The sequence below is a fragment of the Rhyacophila brunnea genome, unplaced genomic scaffold (genome assembly GCF_057557595.1).
Source record: "Rhyacophila brunnea isolate RB1 unplaced genomic scaffold, BYU_Rbru_1.0 scaffold_5, whole genome shotgun sequence".
NCBI lineage: Eukaryota > Metazoa > Arthropoda > Insecta > Trichoptera > Rhyacophilidae > Rhyacophila > Rhyacophila brunnea.
In genome coordinates, this window is record NW_028233170.1 from 29,288,072 (window position 1) to 29,309,037 (window position 20,966).

The 20,966-nt window shown below is 31.5% G+C and overlaps 1 protein-coding gene across 3 annotated transcripts in view; it reads left to right on the forward strand.

Moving 5' to 3' along the window:
• The window catches only part of spir (spire type actin nucleation factor), a 385,120-nt gene that overhangs the window by 273,699 nt on the left and 90,455 nt on the right, over positions 1 to 20,966 (forward strand). For all 3 annotated transcript variants that reach the window (XM_085955590.1, XM_085955591.1, XM_085955592.1), the window contains exon 5: positions 12,310 to 12,504. In XM_085955590.1, coding sequence (XP_085811716.1) covers positions 12,310 to 12,504 — 195 coding nt within the window. The remainder of the gene's footprint in view (positions 1 to 12,309; positions 12,505 to 20,966) is intronic.

Sequence of the window (20,966 nt, forward strand, 5' to 3'; positions counted from 1 at the left end):
ATTATTATTATCGACTGCAGGAGGTAGGTACTTGATGGAATTTGAATTTAAATTCATTAGATTAATTACTTATTTTTACAGGGCTATTCATCATTAAAACGATTTGTATTTAAATGTGTGTTCCGTGAAGCACCCTAATTTTGAAATGCAATATGATGCAATAATCATGTATGCATTTTTTCCACTGTGAAGGCACACGAATATAACCATTAATCATCAATCCTTGTTGGTATTCATACGAGACCACGCGTCGATTGACATTGAATATGTGAAACGAAATTAAAAAAGCCCATTGACATTGAAATAGTATTGCAGATGCGGAGGTGTTGCTGAACTGGTAACTTGTACCTACTTACCTGTCCATACCTGCTTCCTGGATGGCCTTATTATTTCATTTCAGCTTTTTTTTTCTTTATACGAGCAATTCGACGACTTACGTAACAATTTTTGATGAATCATTTTTAGATAATACAACAATATCATACCTCCCACTGGTTCTTATTACACGCTGTACTTAAGATAAAACTTGAGTGAAACAAAAAATAACATGGTATCATGGTAAACATCACACTATTTTTTATAACAACTATCTTATGAATAAAACAAAATATGATTCTTACGAAAGATGGATACATTATATGAAATGACAGACTGTTAATTTTATGTGTTAGGTTAGAGCTTACTTAAATCGGTTAGTATTTAATGTTGTTTTCTCTCAATCGTGACTTAAGCGATGGTGCCCACAGAACGCGTCGAGCGGGCGAAGTCGGCGTATTCATAACCATAATCACACGTCTCTCGCCGCGCATTACCCTTCACCTATGTAATAAGCGGCCCAAGCAGCACAAAACAATTATTTTTACAGCGTCTCTCATAACAAAGCAATAAAAATATTATATTATTTCGGGGCTTGTAATAAATATTTACGACGACATTATTCAACCAGCGAAATATAATGACACGGAATAAAATAAAACAATGGGTTCTCTGTTATTAAATAATTGCTTTTGGCCCGTCGATCGACGACGCCTCAAGCAGCGTAATTTTGGTAGCCGTGTTCAATGAATGGACTTCTTTGTATTTTCATTAAATCGTATCGCCGAGAAGCGAAAAACGGTGACTCATGCGGCAGGCGGCGCGCAAGGCATCGTTAAGTCCAGTGGGCGCTGGCGTATTTGATTACGTTGTATTTTTGATTATTTACGCGCCACTTGTAGAAATTTTGCGCGAGCGCCGCACTCGCTGCGTCAATGGGCTTTATGCCTAAGATATATAAGTATGGAATTCTAAAGTATTAATTAATTACTTACTCAATTTACGATACCACAATTCATATAAACGAATTACCTACTTACTTATCACTCTTATCACTTATCATCAGTATTGAATGAACAATTTCACCCCAGGATAGGTACTTATTAGTTAGCTACATGTTCATTTTAGCTGCGATGATGGGCAGGAAACAATCGTCGCAACTATAATTGGCGCGGATGATCAGCGTCCGCTGTAAAAGGCACTTGCACTTGTATCCAATTTGATGGATTCGCCATGGTCAATAATATTTGTTATGCATCACAGAAGCTTCTGAGGATATACCTAAAGAATTACGAAAGTTTTTTTTAAGTATTACTTCTTCAATAATTTTTTTTTTTTTTTTTTATTAATTCTTCAATAATATTAGCCTATTTTCACTTTTAAAGAAACTTGGATATGTTAAAATACATATAATGTCCTATACCTGGTTATCTACCTAACAATAATTTGATTAATTCCATCTGACGCAAGCTATCTCCATCGTCTTGTGAGACATAACCTGCCCTACGCAGTCGCCCCAACTTTTACATGTGAAACAATAGAGGGACTATTAATTGAACATCGCATTGATTGTAGTTGTCCTCTCCTGTCTACATTTCATGCCTCGCATTCAGCTCTTTCTCAATATTTTCATTTAAAAGATTATCGTTCAATCACCTTTCTTTTATAAGGCTCATCACTTCAATCCGTACGTCGGAATGAATCTGACGAGAATTTCGTGAAGTTTTATTTTAGTTTTCTTTGAGAGAAATTTTGTCCTGAGGTTTTTCTATAAACTGTGTTCTGATATAATTTTGTGTAGTGACCCCCGATACGCATAATATATTCAAGAACTACTCTCAAATTAATTTCTATGAAATATTTTATAATTAAGAATACCATCAGCATTTCTATCTGTAACAGGTATTTAGTCTCAATATTAATGATTGCTTTGTCACAGCTGTTTGCAATAATACTCACTATTCGATCAATCTAAGAAGTCCAAATGCAATTACTAATAATACCTGCTCGTAACTTAAATACATAATCCACTCCCACTGGCGGTTTGCAAACTGCAATTTTCAATCTATTTCTCCACAGCTATTTTACATAGTTACTCTTGTTGATACAATCAAAACAGTCCTATATTAATATTTCACAAATTACGACTGAGTGAAAAAGATTAAGGGAGGTCTTTCTTATTGGGCAGTATTTTGTTTGCATATATTATATATACATACATTACAATAAGTAGATACATAGATAACATCTGAAAAAAAAACAAAATTTAATTAATAATTTATGAAAAATTTGTACTATTACAATATTGCCTCACCATGTTCGACCTTAAAAGATGTTTGTTTTTACGAGAAATGTATGTTAGCCATTTGCTCGACATAGTATGTCCATACTCTAGATCCAAATATATATTGAGAAACAATATGTGAAATTTTCCAGACCAATATTTGAATCCGGAGCCAACGATATTATAAACCGACATGTTACCACTCGGCTATCATGGGCGTATGTACGTGTCTATGTGGATCGTTTTTAATTCCGCATCTTCATACAACTGTTGATAATAAATTGTTTATATGCCTCATATAATTAATATACTTATACATACAGTTACAGTAGGATAGTTTGTAAAAAATATTTATATTGAAGTGCACATATTTCAACTATATTATTGTTGGACGTTTTACTTTTCTGTACTGCCAACTTTAGGCATTTCGTACTTACATTATTATCATATGGTTACTTCATGCTAGTGGCTAGATTGTATGCATATACAGTTTTTTATAGTCTTTCGATTCACTAAGTATTTTGAGGTTTTCCACGTGAACGATTTGCAAATTTTGTTATCGTGCAATCAATACTCTCCAGTTGCTGACAGGGTGAATGAATCCACGAGCGGGTTTGTCGTAGGAGTCCGTCAAACCGTTCCCAAGGATATTATGTAACGCATAATACAAATCGGTTGGCCGGAATATTAATAATTGCACTGGCTTGCTTGTCTTGTCCCGTCCCCGCGAACCGTGCTGCGATTTATTGCCCGCCATTTATAGGATCAGCGATATTGACTGATAATAAATTTACCTGGTGCATTACTACTCCGGTAACTAGTGTTTTATCGACAATATTTCCTGCATTAATGATGTTGCTTTCTATTGAAATTGGCCTGTTTGATCTAGATGTTTCTGCTTGTCGATCGTTATCGTAATATTTCATGTCGATATTAAGTTTACATAAAATTATTATACAGCTGTTATATAAAAATACTTGTTAACTTTATAACCCTTTTATGAAACTGTTGTAGAGATTTTCTTTTTATGTAAAAGCTTGTTTACACCGGCTTAGTACTAATTATTAGTAATCGCTGCTGGTACTAATACTGACACGTGTAAACAGGTCGAATACTGATAAGAATTAGTAAAAATGCGAGGGCGAGTGTGAATGAAACTCATCCTATTTACTAATCGTTAGTACGTACACCGTACCATAACTCCACTCGCAATCACAACTTGTCGCAACGTGTTATCCGCCCAACTCTAGCCCAACTAGTGCTTGCTGACAAATAAGAGGTATGCGTATATTTTTTTTTGCATTGGTGCTACTAATACAATTTTATTTCTCAACTCGTGTAAACTCCTTAGCGTTTAAAGAAGTTTAGTGCAACTAACGAGTACTAATAGTTAGTGCTAAGCCCAAGTAAACAAGCCTTAATTCTCGACTTATAAAAATGTTTAAAAAGACCAGAAAATTAAATTAGTTAAGTCATTTTAAAATAGATAAAACTGGCATTTTTTAATTGTGTTGGCACTGTGATTTAAAAAGCCAGCTAATAAAATTAAAAACATACGAATTTTCATTTGAAAACGATAAAATATAGAGAATTCCATCATATCTGAATAGAAGTATGATATAGGCACTCACATTAATAATGCAGGGGAAGGTAGACGGTATCAGAAACTTAGGTAGAAGAAGATTCTTTTGGCAATACAACCTCCGTAAGTGGCCCAATGTCCAACGCGTTGGGAACTGAACAGATATTTCTGAGTTCCCTGGTGTCGGGGATCTGCTACGAGACTAGCCCAGGATAAGGTGTACTGCAAGTTGGATAGAAAACAGCATCAAAAAAAGAAAAAGAATAATGCTTATATAACATAAACATTATATTGGATACGTTAACGTTATTACTATACATATTCTATTATAAAATACACCGTATTTTAAAATGATATTATTGATAGGTTCCAGGTGTTCCACATTTTTTTTCAAAATAATTTTACAATTAATTAATTACTATTAATCAATTTAATAGTCAAGATTTTTGTTTGGCAGAAGCCAAGAAGAATTAATTACTTACGTTACGGTTGTGAATATTATAAATAATGTACCTATCTATCATTAAACAACATAGTAGATACACGATTATATGGGAGGTATGACGCCTCACAAATTGTATCCAATTATCTTTCATTGTTCATCACGACAGTTGAAATAGTTACCTACATAATAATATGTATTTCAATTAAACTTATTTTGTGTTTAATTAAGGGTTTAGCTTAAATAACATTCAAACAAAACAATTGTATAGTTCTTTTTTTAACCGCCAGTGTCAACAATGTCTGCATAACCTGGTATTATTTTATTATTAGTATACAGTGGTTTAATCCAAAAACAATGTAACTTAATTAAACAAAACAATCAATTATCGTGTGTTTTTTCAATTAGTTTATTGTTGAGCTGTTCAAATTGTGGTAGATGGAGATGAGATTAGATGGGAAAAAGTGTTGCGGCATTATCAAGCGGCCGAGATGAAATTACATCCAATTTATCACAATAAATGAGACTATTAGCCATCTTTTCAATTGTCTCTTTTCATGTATTAGTATGTTGTTTTTTTTTTCAAATCGGAAACCTACATCCCATCTTCGCCCAGCGACGCGCTCGCGAGTTTTCACGACCGACGTAAAAAATATTTTATATCACGGATATTACTAAACGTCACGAGACGTCATCAAATGGCATTTATAATGATCGCAATAAAAAAAAATATGAATGAATACTACCGTTTCTTGATATGGGTTACCGTCTTATTAAATTACCATAAATATAATGTCATTCCAGACGACTTCCGGATTCCGTATTACATGGGAGTCAGTGTTGCCATCTTTTTCTATGCTGATTATAGTACAAAAGCGTAAAAATTTATAGTATTTATGTAAAAAATATAGTACAGGAACATTTTTCGGCTTAAATCCTTTAAAATTATAGTATTTTGGCATATTTGGCGTTAAATTATAGTATTTTACATTTTTTGCAGAAGTAAAATTATAGTATTGTACTATAATTATAGTGCGGTTGGCAACACTGATGGGAATACATAGTATGTACTTACTTACTAAAGTAAGTTAGTATAATATATGAAACTTCTCGTCCGTTGAGCTTTATGTAATATCTGCTTTAATGTATTTAATGAAATCAGAATCATTTAAATTAGCTTAGATATGTGTATAAATATTTTTAATAAAAAATATCTTTTTTTGTTAAAAGTATTTTCAGTTTTCATAAAATAAATAGTATTAACTGTCATTTAAATTTTAATCAAATATAATTTTATTGAATTATTATTTTATAATTATAGTTTTACAAAAATACTAATCAAAGATGTCAAAAATATTTTTATATTTAAATTATAATTATATAAATTATATTTCAGGGTTAAACCTATTTGTATGAATAATTTCCTTCTAAGCGGACGAAACCGATCCTGATCATTTTTAAAGTATGTGAATTAAATACTATATAATATTTACTATATTGAGCTTATTTTATTTGATATAACAGCATCACTTTATTACATTACTTGTACAAATATTAGCATTGTGTCTAAAACTTCACAGCATTTTATCACCTAACTGCTAAAGATTTGGTCAATGTTGTTTTTTTTAAGATGGCAATAAAATAGTAAAGTCGCGCAAAATATGTTTATTAATATGTCGTATTCATTTTTAAATTAAAAATATTATTTAATTAATTGTACACATATTTAAATATACTGCTATCATTTAGGCTGATTTTAAACCTAAACGATGCTTTGGTTCGTGCAAATAAATATCCGTAGAGATGAGATTCTATGAACGTAATGCGATGACCGTGTGTGAACTGATCGATCTTTTTACGAATCAATAAATTATAATACTCAAAATTGGCCTTAAATGTCTCAATGACAAATTTTTTAATAAATTTTATATTCTGGTTATACCTACTCGTAAATGAAATAATAAATATTAAGAATTAAGCCAACAGAAATTGAAAAAATATGAAAACTGATAAACAATGACAAAATATGTGTTACTTTCAATAAAATTTCTGTAAACTTACATATTGTTATCGTGTACTCCACTGGTAGTTGTCTTCATTCCTCGGCGGAAAAGAATTTCTTATTTGTGTGGCCCCGATCTTCAAATTAAACTAGTTTTTAAGTTATGTTGGTATGCCTTTGACTTCTCTATCGATTCGTACCTTTCACACAATAGGTAGAATTACAAATCTATTAGCACAATCTTAATTGTATTTTTTCGTCTATTCTTTAGTCATGCTGGACATCACCTTATGCTTATATTGACATACATTAAGCAGAAGAGAAAATGGACCAATCGAAATTATTCAGAAAATATTTCATCACCTAACTATTGGTTCGATAATCAAATTATCCCTTTCTATGAATAATCATTTTTGTTGAATGGAAAATAATGTAGATAAACATTATAAAAAAAACCATGTTCACAATTACGCAAAGCATATGGAGCCCCACTGGGTCGATTTTATAGATTTAGACTTTTTCACAAGGAATGGTTGTTTGCTACTTGTCAAACTGCATTCGATCAAAACAATATAAATACATGATTTTACAACAACAAACTCACGACTCACGGTTTCATAAACGGCCGCTCTACCAATTCGGCGCATCGAGGGTGTTACGGTATTAGCTACTATTGATAAATTTTAACAATGGGTATCTTTGTATTTACAACATTTTTCTTAGCTCGTATTCTTGTTTGTCCGGTGGTTGTTTATCCAGTACACATCTTGCAATCGATTTTTAACTAACTTCCCGACTAGCTAGACATTTGTAACTTTTAGAATATATCAACACGATGCCAATGCATTCTTTTAATACTTTTTGCCATCTTTAAGCAGAATTGAATTCATTTTTAGTTAATTCTGTTTGTATGGAAAGTTATTTCAGAAAAATCCGTAAAAAGTAAAACACTATTATTGGTTGCTAAGGGGGTGGGTCCTAGCAACTAAATTATTAATATATACGTGCGTTACTATGGAAATCAAAATGACATTTCAGTATTCTATATTTGTTTGTTTTTTATTTACTTCATATTATCAGGTACAAGTTTGAGCATATTTAGCATAATAATTCAACAGAAAATTTAAAAATGTTGTATATAAAAAGTTCTTTTTATCTTGTAAATATTTCTTTTGTGCTTACCTTTCATCCCTACGTAGTTTGTTGTTGACCTCCAACACTTTTAACTAGCGACCTACAATTATTATAACTTCAAACTAGTGTCGCGATATGAGTATTGTCGGTGTATTGCGACATACTATTTTTGAAAAGCACCGCCACCTAAAATTATAGTTGCCGGACTATAAAAATCAATCATTAAAATTCAAAATCTATGCCTAATCGTTATTTATAATATATCATCACTACACTCTATTATGATACTAAGCCGCCTCCAGTAAAGTTTCATGTATCCTTACACAGCCCTACTATCTCAGTTTGGTCTCCAGATTCTTCTTCTCTTGTATAATCTCTTTGATGATTGGGTGTCTTTAGGTATACTATGTACCTACAATAATTATTATGATCATATTTTTCTGTGTTCAGTACCTTATGAATCAGTGACTATTTATATATATTATGTTACCTATATAAAAAAAATGATTTCCCCCTGCATAAAACTCTAAAATATCTTTACTACACTCGTAAAATAATTTGACACAAATCCACGCAATTTATTGTGAGTTTAAATATTATTAATCAGTGAAAGACTGGTTATTAATTTACATGTGAAATGACAGCGCACATATGGAATCATAAACACCCCCACACTTAAATCGCGTTGGTTTACGGGAAATTGTAGTAATAATTATTAGTGTCTTTTATTCCCACGAGATGGCTGACCGTGGGAAAAATAACATTATGTGAACATAAAAAAGAAACACCTTAAATCGGTTATGTCAATCAATCCGTAAAAAGTTACGCACGAGACTTTACGAGCAATAAAGTTCAACGAATTTACAATATCCTACAGGTGTTAAATTAATTCAAGGGCAATAGATTTGGCGCCATATATCAAATAAGGAAACTAAACTCAACTATGTTTTTTATTAAATTAGAGTTATTTGGCTAGATAGTTTGATTCGGTGTTAATTTTATTTTATGGCTCTGATAACAGCTTAGTATCGTCAAATTATGAGTATTCCTTGTAAAGAAAAAAATAATTCGCCAGCTAAATTTTAGAATTAAGACATTTACCGTTTTAGTTCCTACAATGAATTTAAATTATTTTTATTTACCGGCTGTTTAACTTGTACAAATTTAAATATTTATTAAGTAAAATGAAATAAACAAACTTAATTCACACAACTTAATTTCTATCAAGACCATGACCATATCAACTCACGATTTACACCAAAAATAATTTATTATTGACAGTTAACATCAAAATAATAAATTTTATTTTCATGCGCATCGTACTGTTGTGTCGATAATTGACAACGGAAAGCTAATGTATAAAAATAAAATAATAAAATATTTCGTGAATGATTTAAATCGCTGGTAGCAAGTTTATCTGTTAGAAAAATATAGTGACATGTCGCGTCCCATTCAATCGAGAAGGAAGAAAGAATCCGAGAAGACCACGACATTGATGGTTTGATTGTAAAGTATTAATGGTCGATAACCGGATAAGGAGATCTGAAGACAAAGCCAGAGTCTGCTTCCGGCGGTTACGGACAATATCACGAAAAAAGATTTTTTTAAGTTATCAGGACAGGACTTATCTTTATTAAAACAATATGAATTACGTGACTACGTGCTAAGTATATAGTTTGCATTATTAACTTTACTGTCATTGTTTTCACGTGGGTCGGCCGTGGGGAGCCAATCTGCCGTGCGGTAATAGTCATTCATTATTATTTGCAACCATTGACATCGATTCGCACCTTATTGTAAATATAATTTTCATCCCACCTTAAACACTTTCTGCTTCTAAAGAACTGAGCGTTCTGATCTATTCAACTTTGCAATCGTCCATCAAGAGTTATTTATGACTTGCTAGGCCAGAGTTTACGCAATGCTTTTATTTGCTTCCGATAATGCCAATTCCAATAAATATTTTCAAGAAAGAGATTCATACCAGTAATATTAACAAAATTAACGACTATTTGGCGTCAATATACTATGTTAGAGGTCGGCGAAAATGATATTGCGGGCTAATTGGGGTAAAAATAACATTTTTTGAGAGACTCCGCTTATATTTGGTGGTCACCATATATTTAATATTTTTTGACACGCGTTTACATTTAAGTAAGTTTAGGGTTGTAATTGTTATGAATATGTATTGTATGAATTGTCGAGATTGGAATTTAGTTATGTGTCGTTAAAAAGAGGTAGTAGGTATAATTCCAAACCATAATCGAGTGGGAGCAATTAGGATTTTGAATGTTGTTAATTAACTGTCAAATTCACCCATTTAGTCCACTTTTGACCGAAAATATTATATACTTTTCTTTTTCACATAATATGTATATGTATAAAACGGTATTTTAATCGTATTTATTATTGACCTACAAAGTCATATTGAAGATTACGGCCCCCATATTAACTTCTTATTACGATTATTTCTACGGCGGTAAATAACGGATCTTTTTATCTACCTGTGCGATTTTTCTACTCATTTGTTATCACGAGTAGACAAATCGCTAGAAAAAAAGCAATACCTATGCGTTATTGGTAGGCTATCGTTTTTAGTTTACGGAGCATTATTGAACGGTTTATGATTAGTTGGCTCCAATAATAACCGACCGTTAATCGCTTTCGATCACTATCATTTTAAATATTTTCAATTTGCAAATTCATTTGTACATCCGCACTTTTTGCGAGCACACTTAATCGCAAATGGTATAATTCCATTCAACTGGCATAATTTCCATTCGATTTGGTTATTTTCGTATCATGATCAATTTTCATATCAGAAATGTGTTGCGGTGATTATGATTCGACAGGGAAAGTTTTGAAAATTAGAATGACGAAGTGAATATTAATAAGCATGTAATATTTTTATCCGTAAAAACGAATAAATGCATGGTAAGAAAGTCAGTTTTGGTGAAATTATTCTAATACCAACGCCAGATGATCAGACTTATTAAATTACAAACTAAACTTGACGATAAAATACTAGCCATCTAAATTCTAAATAACGAATAAATTTGAAATATACCTACCATAACTTTTATCTTGCAAATTTACGATCACTGTTTTTACCTCATAGTCAAATAAATGGGTACTTTATTATTTTATATTTAATTTAAGGCGATTAAAATTTCCTGTAAAACGTCTAAAACAAAGTAATAATTGTTCGTAATGAACAATACCCTATTTGTGCCACACTAATGTCATATCATACAAAAGAACGAATATCAAAGTATCGAATTATCGGTCAAAAGTATTGATACTTTTATGACCGGTTTGGTAGTAGTTATTTACAGGGATGTAACAACGGCCCATTTTTGAAAAGCCAATGGAAACACATACTGAAAATTTCTTGTTTATTCACAATTTATTACGAATGTCAAATGATCGCGAAGGTCCGTTAGCAACAGGCATCAGAAGAAGGATACATTGTATATATACCTTCACATACAGTTAATAAGAATATTACATTACCTCCTCTGCAGATTTGGTCTAATTACTCTCTAATTGATGGAACATTGTTTTAAAATTCCTAGTGTTGTAATTATTTATAATAAAGTCCTATCGTATAAACGTCGGTTCAATTAATGTAACATTCTTGCCAATTGTAATGGTAAGTGCTTTCTTAATAACGCAGTAAAGTTTATTAACTGAATCGAATGAATCATGGATCAGAAATACCATACAATCCTCTCAGGATAAATTATTTGTGTCATAAGAGAAAGCTATTATTGTAAGAATTAATTCACAATCAAGTAAAAATAGATACCTACATGATTGACAACCAATCTTTATGATTCACCTGCCTGATTTGATACCAATAACTTATTTTATCTCAAAATATTATAAGAATCCATTATGCAGTTAAAAAAGATCAAATTATATATTTTCGTTTTACATTTTGAATTTATTTTTGCTAAAATCTAACGAAGTTTTCAAATACAGACGTAGTATATCCAAAAAACGCCTTTTTGGAAAAAAAAAAAACATCAATTGAAAGTTTGTTTGATTAAGTCACAGTTGATCACTAAAGATATATTCTTCACATATAAGACACGGACTAAATACACCAAACTGCATTATTAGGTATCTCAATGGGCACATATGTATAACGTCTGCATTTTAATCCAAGTCCAAATAAACTGACAAATACAATTATTAATTTCACTTAACTCAGCTGTCCACTCGGGACATGGAAGTGAGACACTAATGACTAAACTATTTCACTATAACACATTAATAGAGTCATGGAAGGCAGCCGTGCATAAACCGCGACTAAATATTATGTACATGGCGGGTAGAGATGGATAACCTTAACATTCTGTCCAGTCACTGAGCCGCTTAAATTGCCTACACAAATTCAGTAAAATTTCTTACACCTTACTGAGAAATGATGCATCACCAAAAGTTAGAATTAAGATATCTAATGGAGTTTGTTTATTGAAAATTGTTGATGACATATGCTCATTAATTGAAAGAGACTAATCTTGACTGTGTGTTTATTATTCCAGCGGTGCCAGTGGCACGCGGGTCGCAGCGGCGCGGCTAACCACTACCAGGCGGTGTGCCGAGCTTTGGTGGCGGAGGCGCTGGAGCTTTCACACTTCCTGGCGCGCGTCAAAGATGGCGGCGCGAAGGACCTCTACCGGAGAGCTGATGCCAACGCTTCCAGCAGAGAACTCGACAGCCTTAGGTTTTCTGACTGGGTGAGTAACTAAACTTTACCTTTTCCTTTCGTTTATATTGTATTATTGAATACATACATTAAAATGCTTTGTTAATACCTACCGTAAGTCAGCAAAATATCTATAAGTATAACGAGAATGAAGAAATTATAGATATACTTATTACAATTTGAAAAACAACTGATTCGTTGTATTACTATTACATTATATCTTATTAATTTCACTTTTACTAAGTATTGTGTTCCTGTTATATCCATATACCGTATAAAACTTTAGTACGGACATCGGGTTAAACTATTTTAAGTTTATTTAAAATAATATCATAAATAAATAATAAAATGTTTCAATAATTCAAAGAATTCCAATGAGCTTGGGGATCTATCTGCCTACCGTTTTATGAAATCAGTGCTAATTGTTAATTGAGAAGTATTTCTTAGAAATGAATTTCATATATGTATATGTGTGTGTGTTTTCTTTTTACTGTTATCTTCCACAAAAACAATATTTAGCTTGCAAATTGAAGAATCATAATAATGCTTAACATTATGATTTTGGCCGCTCTTACCAACAAAATCGCATTCCTAGATTATGTTCAGATTGAAATTTCTAAATTATTACCGTAAACATAGTAATTCTTCAAAAAAGTAGCGGAGGAAGAGAAGCATGATGGGTTAATAATTGTACAGTGTTGCGTGCAACAAAACATTTCGACATTTTAGACGGAGTTTTGCAGAAAATCAACACCCCACAATTATTTGCATCTATATTATGACATGGTTTTTAAATAATTAATTATATACACATTGTTTCTCTTTTGACCAGAACATTCACAAAAGTTTATTTTTGCAAAATATAACTAAACATAAAACGTTATCAAAAATTCAGAAATTATGAGATATTCTAGTATATCTATTATAAAAACAATAGTATGTCTGAATTTTATCCGCCATCAATGATTAACGCGATATAACTTTGACATTTTGTCAGGACTTGCTTTTCAATGTGTAAACATCTTACCTCCCCCCATTTGTTACTGTAGTAATCTCAGATACAAGTGATGAAAAACTATACGGAAATACACTACACACAAAGCCAGCCCGAGCATCAGCTATGTCAGGGACGGGATCGGTGAATTTCTCAATCGAGTGATCGCGTGGAAACAGTGACAAACACTCTAACAAACTACGTCGTGCGTATGCTCGAGTAAATTCGAATTTTCTTCACTGTTACTTACTATTACTTATTTACTATTTTGGAATGTTGTTGTAATCGGATTCACTTTTTCTTATATTAATATTTGTATATTTTTTGGGTAATTGGCATTCTACCACTCCCGTAACAGTCGTCGAGCAATTGGTTGATAATTAATTCTCAGAAAGATTCCACAACAAATATATCAATAATTTAATTTACTGTGGGATGGTGCCTTTCTGCGCAATGTCCTCCATTTTATTTATGCAAAAAGCGACTCGTCTCACTCACATGCACAGAACCTTACACAACCAAAAGAAAACTCAAATAATTATTCGATGGAAACTCCTGCCTTGAAATGCCAAGATCTCTATCGATAGTAGGTATTAAATCTTCTGTATGGCGTAATATCCTAAATTCTTGTATAATGTACATAGTAGCGTAGTAAAAGTTATCATTATTGAAATTTTGCGAAAAGTGATGTCAAAAGTATGAAAACCATTTACAATAGTCTGATTTAAAACTGAACTACTGTATGGTACTTACCTGTTTTTTTATTTAATGTTGTCTCACTTCTGATTGTGGATAGAGACATCACACTGTTATATCATATCTAATAAATATTAACAATTTTATCGATGTTGATTCAACAGATTTTATCAGGGGAAGAAAAGAATCATATTATACGTTTTCGAATTTCTGTATAATATATGGAATTGTTCTGGATAACGATAGTTTATATGCATCACGGTCCTAAATACTCTAACGTTCAATTTTCGGATTACCTATATTTGTTAAACGATTTTCTTTCACTGTTTATAATACATATTACTCGATTTTTGTTATATACTTATTTAACATTTAACTACGGAATGTAATGATCATTAACTGATTTCAAGAATATATTTGGCAATGTTAATATTCTACGATGTATTCAAGAATAGGTTAAAAATAAAGATTAATAGTTTATTGTAAACAATACACGACCTTGATCAGATGTAACATTTTTCATTGTGTAACTGTAGTTGTTTTAAATTATATCAAATAAAAAATGGTTCTATGTTCGCTTTTATCAGATAAGTGCTCTTCTAAAACAACTGATTGCTGATTACATAATAATATATTGCTTGTTGAATGGTTGCCAACTATTCCGGAAACATCGAAAAGGCATACATTATTAAATTATCCCACTCTAATAAAATTAACTACGAAATTAAAGAAACAGTATTCTAGATTGGTACTTAGGTGTGAATATCTAATATCTTGTTGCCATTGTGGGCACTATGCATAACTTTGGTTGTGTTTTTAACGTAACTATTTGAAAATGAAAGTTTACATAAAAACTAAGGTTATGTTTTACCTTTACTGTTATTTTTCAATGTTATCGCAAGGACTGTGCATCCTAGAAAAATATCAGAAAAAGTTGACAACTCTAAATTTGACACATGTTTAAAGATACGTTTAAATTAATAATAAACAAATGTATATTCATAAGATTAATACTATCGACTGAAGGTACTTGGTGGAATTTGAATTTAAATTCTAATGGATTCAAGCTTTGTACTATTCCATTTAAGTCGTTTTTTCGACCCGGGTTTCGCCTTTCGGCATCTTTAGGCGTCGTGTACACTCACCAAAGGTAAACACACACTGATAACGAACACTCTTAACTCCAGCTTATATAATAAATTAATACAATAAAGTAGGTAAAAACTCCATTACCTACCTATCAAATCAAAGGGTCAAAGGTCAAAAGTCAGGTTGACCTTTGGTAGGTAGGTAATGGAGTTTTTACCTACTTTAAAATTTAAATGTATATTCAATGGTACTTATTGATGGGTGACTGGAAACATAATATTGTAGTCAATTTTAGGCAAGTCCGTTACACTGTCTAGCCATTTTTAACACATTTACTTATTTTTATACATTTTACAAAAAATGGGCAAAATGTATAGTATTTATAGTTGACTAGCTACCAAGTTTATAGACATGGACTTTTATTCCGGGACAGTCCTGACCAGACAGTGACGAGTGACAACCCTAGTGACTACTCGACGAAAAAATATTTGAGTTTCGCGTAATCTTTTATGCACTCGAAAATAATGTTGACAGTGATGAATTAGTGAGCTACTCCCCTTTATTAGTCACTTTGAATGACCGATACGGGCGCCATAAACATAAATACACGATACAATAATAATAAAAAAATGGGTGTAACATCATTCGAACGTGACCCAAATTTTAGACTGGACGTCCGAATGATTTTATTGCAATTTAACTTACAATGTGTAAGTACGATATACTGCCATTTCAGCATTTCATTGTATTTCGTTCATATTATTTATAATTTAATCTTGATTTTAATTACTTACAAAATTCCTACTTTTTGTGTGACCTGCGTCTAACATACCATATTGGGGAGCACCATATTTCATTGAGACGCTGGCAACTGCATCTGACAATTATTGTATTAACCGCAAAATATAGTTTATATATCAGAGTTGTCATATTTTTTATTAGCTAATCCTTAAAAATCTAATGGATTTAAGTTGTACTTATACTATTCCATTCGAGTTGGTTCGTCTTTCGGCATCTTCAGGCAGGCAATGATCTATTATTAGTATTTGACGATGTACACGCATAATAACCATTCATTATTTGTTGACTTAATAGGTGGGTGATAATGTTTTTACCTACTTTACTACTACGTTTTGTCAGTGTGTATTTACCTTTTGGTGAGTGCACTAGTGCACATAATGCCGAAAGGCAAAACCCTGGTGACAAAAATGACCCAAACGGAATAGTACAAAACTTAACTCCATTAGAATTTAAATTCAAATTCCATCAAGTACCTTCGGTCGATAGTATTAGCATAATCCTTAATAGGTGACCAAAATAACTTTAACACCTTCCAATTCCACAGAATCCTTCAAAATTATACTGTTTTTTGGAATATTTGGTTTCAAATTATAGTACAACATTTTCATCAACTATAAGTATGCTGAGTATATATCCCTTCAAGAACATATCCGTCCGTTTACACTCATAACTCGGTTGACGATCTGTATACAAGTGCTGATAGATTTCAACAAAATCTGCAAATTCCGCGGATTCAATCTTGCTACATAATATTAACATTGCAAAACGCACACAGGTCTTTTTAAATATGTCAGAGAAAAAAATCAAAATGATCGTAATAGCTCTTTCATTCGTAAGTAGTTTATTTTATACGAAAATAATAAGAAAATGGTGTGTAATATGATATTTCAGAGATTCAATTATTTAATGAGGTGAGAACCATGTGTCAATGTCTCTTTATATTTTAACAATAGTTTGTGTAAACTGATTTCAACTCGTATTAAAACATACTTTATTAATATTGTTCGCTGTCAATATTTGGTGGAAGTAGATACTTTTACGAATCATTCGAAAGCTTTTGCATAATTGGAATATTGGACGACAATTCGTTAAAATATTGGTTAATATTTTAACCATTAATTTGTGAAATTATTTGTTTAGAACGTATTTTGTTTTTTTTTTTGTTGTTGTTCAACAATAAATTTAATAATAACGTAAATCGATCAATTAAATACTACACTGTTTTGAATTTAATATTTTGACTTTACCTAGTTTTCAGTCGATGTATTGAAAACATATAACACCCACATTATGATCAACAATACCACTATTTTTTAATGGGTAACAGAGTAAATATGTACCGTGAAGTGGGGTGAGATTAGACCAATGCTATTTTCAAAAATTTGCACCCAATTATTGTTATTGCACATACATAACTTGAAGTAGAACACATTTGAAAAAACGACGCCCGACGGGATTTGAACCCGTATATCCGGGCCAATATGCTTTAACCAATTTAACTACAGGTCTCCTACTTAATTACGATATTTTCAACAAGTAGATCCTTCTTAAAATGCTTATCAAATTTCGTTATATTTGACCATCAGTTTTTGTGTTTTAAATCAAGGAATCATTAATTGGCGTAATTACTAACCGACGTCCGGCTCTCGCCATATATTTAGTTATAACGTCTATTTGAACTTGCTAACAATTTTTAATAAACCATTTATTTTGTTCAACGAAGAATTTACAAGATTTGAGAATATGACATGTTATATATTGAACATACATAGCTTGAAAACACCTCAGATATATAGGTACCCACTAGAAAAAAATCACATTTGAAAATTATACATTTTTGAGTTATGTATTTTCAATATATTATAGATATATTATATTATGTAACATTCTCAAATCTTGTGAATTATTCGTTGAATAAAAGAAATGGTTTATTAAAAGTTTTTTTCCTTCAATTTTGTTAGATGGCGCACTATATAAATTTGGTATTATATCATGATAGTGGTTTTTCAAGATAAAAAAAATCATTTTTCTTCCAATACTATACCAATATCGATACCTTTTCAGTGGAATACATTAATAAAATAATCGTTATTGTAGTAATAAAAATAAATGTATCGCTTCAAGGTTGACGAATGGTGATCGATTATTGTAATATAATAACATAATGTTAAACTATTACGTGTGATCATTTCTCCAGGTAGACAGATAGTTACATCCCGCGAAAAAATGTCGGTTACGCATTGCTAATGGCTCTAAACTGGTTTGCAATTATTTGCTAGCTGTAACCTGCCACAACTCGTGAGATAATACTATGCAAATAATAATTATATTTTATTCTTTTCGTATCCATCAAATATGACTTGTAATTAAACCCATCGCAACAATGGTAGGTCTCGGATGTAGGTCAAATCTTCGATTAGGTTGCTGCATTTTCCACTCGCAATAATGCTAACAATGCGTTCGGTTGCAAACAGTTAAATTTAAACAGCACTGGCCTAGTGGGCATTATCCGCAAATCTTTGTTTGCTCGTCAATAGGAAAATTTCAATAATAATGGCCTGTTTGGTTAAATGCATCAGCCTTCTGAGTTTATTTACCTCTGCACTAAAATGGAAACAAATATATTATATATTCAAGTATAATATTATCACACAGAGCAGTATTATAATTTATAATATTATAATCTACCGATTAAAGAATGGTAAACATTACTGACTACTAAGAAAATCATATAACAAGCTTAACTCATAAAAGTCTCATAAGTCTATGCGATTCAAGGAAATCGACGAAAATTCTTGCCAACATATATATAAGTATAATATTTAAAATAGTCGTACAAATCTTTAAAATTTATACGAGCTTTCATTGTGTTTATTTATTTGCTTGTTAGGTGATGGCAGTCTTGGAAAACTCATCACTATTGTAATGGCTGAATTATTTAAGTTTGTAATGTGGTTATTAATGTCTGTTTTATTGATATTTTTTCTATGCTTTATTCCTACCTACCTACGGGAAAATAATTGTGTTTGTAGTTGATGGATTGTTATGTATAAGGCCGTGCGCCATTTAAAAATAATTGTCATCGTAACATAGATAATTCATAATAAAGATTGTTTTTTGTCATGTAATAATATGTCACTTTGACCACTGATCGACAACACTAATGTCCTCCAAGACTACGAGTATAAATGATATCCAACCATTAGGGTGTGGACATATAATTAATTTTCCACTGAATAGACAAGCCATGGATATAACAAATGTTAGAAAATTATTCACAACTCTCATCTTGTTCACAACTAGGGATTGCAATACCGGTATCCCAATATTGTTGAATACTGAAATACCGGTATTCAAAATCAGACATTAATTAACATAAAATGTGTAAGAGAACTGTATTTTAGTACATATGTCTAGTTTACTTCCGTTGCCCTTCGATGTCCTTTGTGAACAGCAATGACACATACAGATTTGCAAAATACATTTGCATTATAAGTAGTTATTCCTTAATTTTAAATGTAACCTAACGTTTCGCCGGTAGCTCGCAGGTTTTAAAAGTTGGCAGGTGTATTTTTAGACGTAGCTATCTGAAATCGCGGTTAAATACTATTTGTGTGTATACTCATTAGTAACCTCAGCCCTAGTAACGAATATGTCATGATATATAATTTTGCTAAACAAAAAAGTGAGCAACATTGTGTTTGGTTTTACTTCCTAGGGAATAAAAGTAAAGATATTGCTACCTAACTGTAAAAAATATAATAAAGTAATAAAACAGGTGGAATTGGGTGGGTCAAGTGGGTCACATTTTATATATTATTATCGAAGAACACTTCATAATACAAATATGATTGAAAGATCATTCATTTTAAAGAGATTTATATATATTTATTGGTAGGTATTGTTTTTTTTCATATATTTCACGAATCATGGTATTAATACCGGTATTAAGTAGGAAATACCGTAATACCGGTATTGGTATTTTCATTCGGTATCGCAATCCCTATTCACAACAGGATGTATGTTTCTTACTTACATGTTAATTCTATGTTTTTCATTCAATTAGAAATGGTACCAATAAAAGTATTGTAAAATTGTAACTTAACAATAATAACTACATATTTATTTATATGTGCCTGAAAACTGACATAATAATAATATAGTCGCTATTCTTCTCGTAAGTATGTAGTATTATTTATTGCTAAGCAGCCGGTCGGTAAACTGCGTTGGTAAATTTATTAGACAATAGCAGCATGTTCTATAAAGTATAACTGAATAGATTGTTCTAACGAGATGTAACAAAATAATATAAATCTGACTCGCTTCTGCTGAACCATGGACCGATTTAGCAATGCACAAGATTCGCGATAAAACTAACTGTACCTGTAGTATTCAAAATGAATTCATCGGCGGTGATTGACGGCTTTTGAATAAAAATAGTTGTTGAACATTATACAGGTTTTTTTATATAAACATTATGCATATTTCGGACCGGATTCTATCAACCTATCGCCTGGCAGTGTGTACTACATAATTTGTTTGAATATAACACTCACTATGTTAACTCTATTAATAACATATAAATATATTATAAACATTGAGATTAATTATGTACAGGTTCGTGTGAGAATCGATACAATATTATAATTAGTATTCGATTTGAATAATCAATATATCATGATAATTATTTCAAGAAAAACAATAAAGGATGACAGGCTTAGTTTTAAAGGTAGCAATAGACAATATTATTTATATAAACTAATTATTGTTAGCACTTACTGTTATTACGGTATGGGTATGTGTTATATAAGTATATTAACTATATATTTAACTACCAGGGATACCAGTGGCGAGGTGAGTATACTATTTATATCGAATCTTAACAGCCTAACTCCACCCCTCGCCACTGTGGG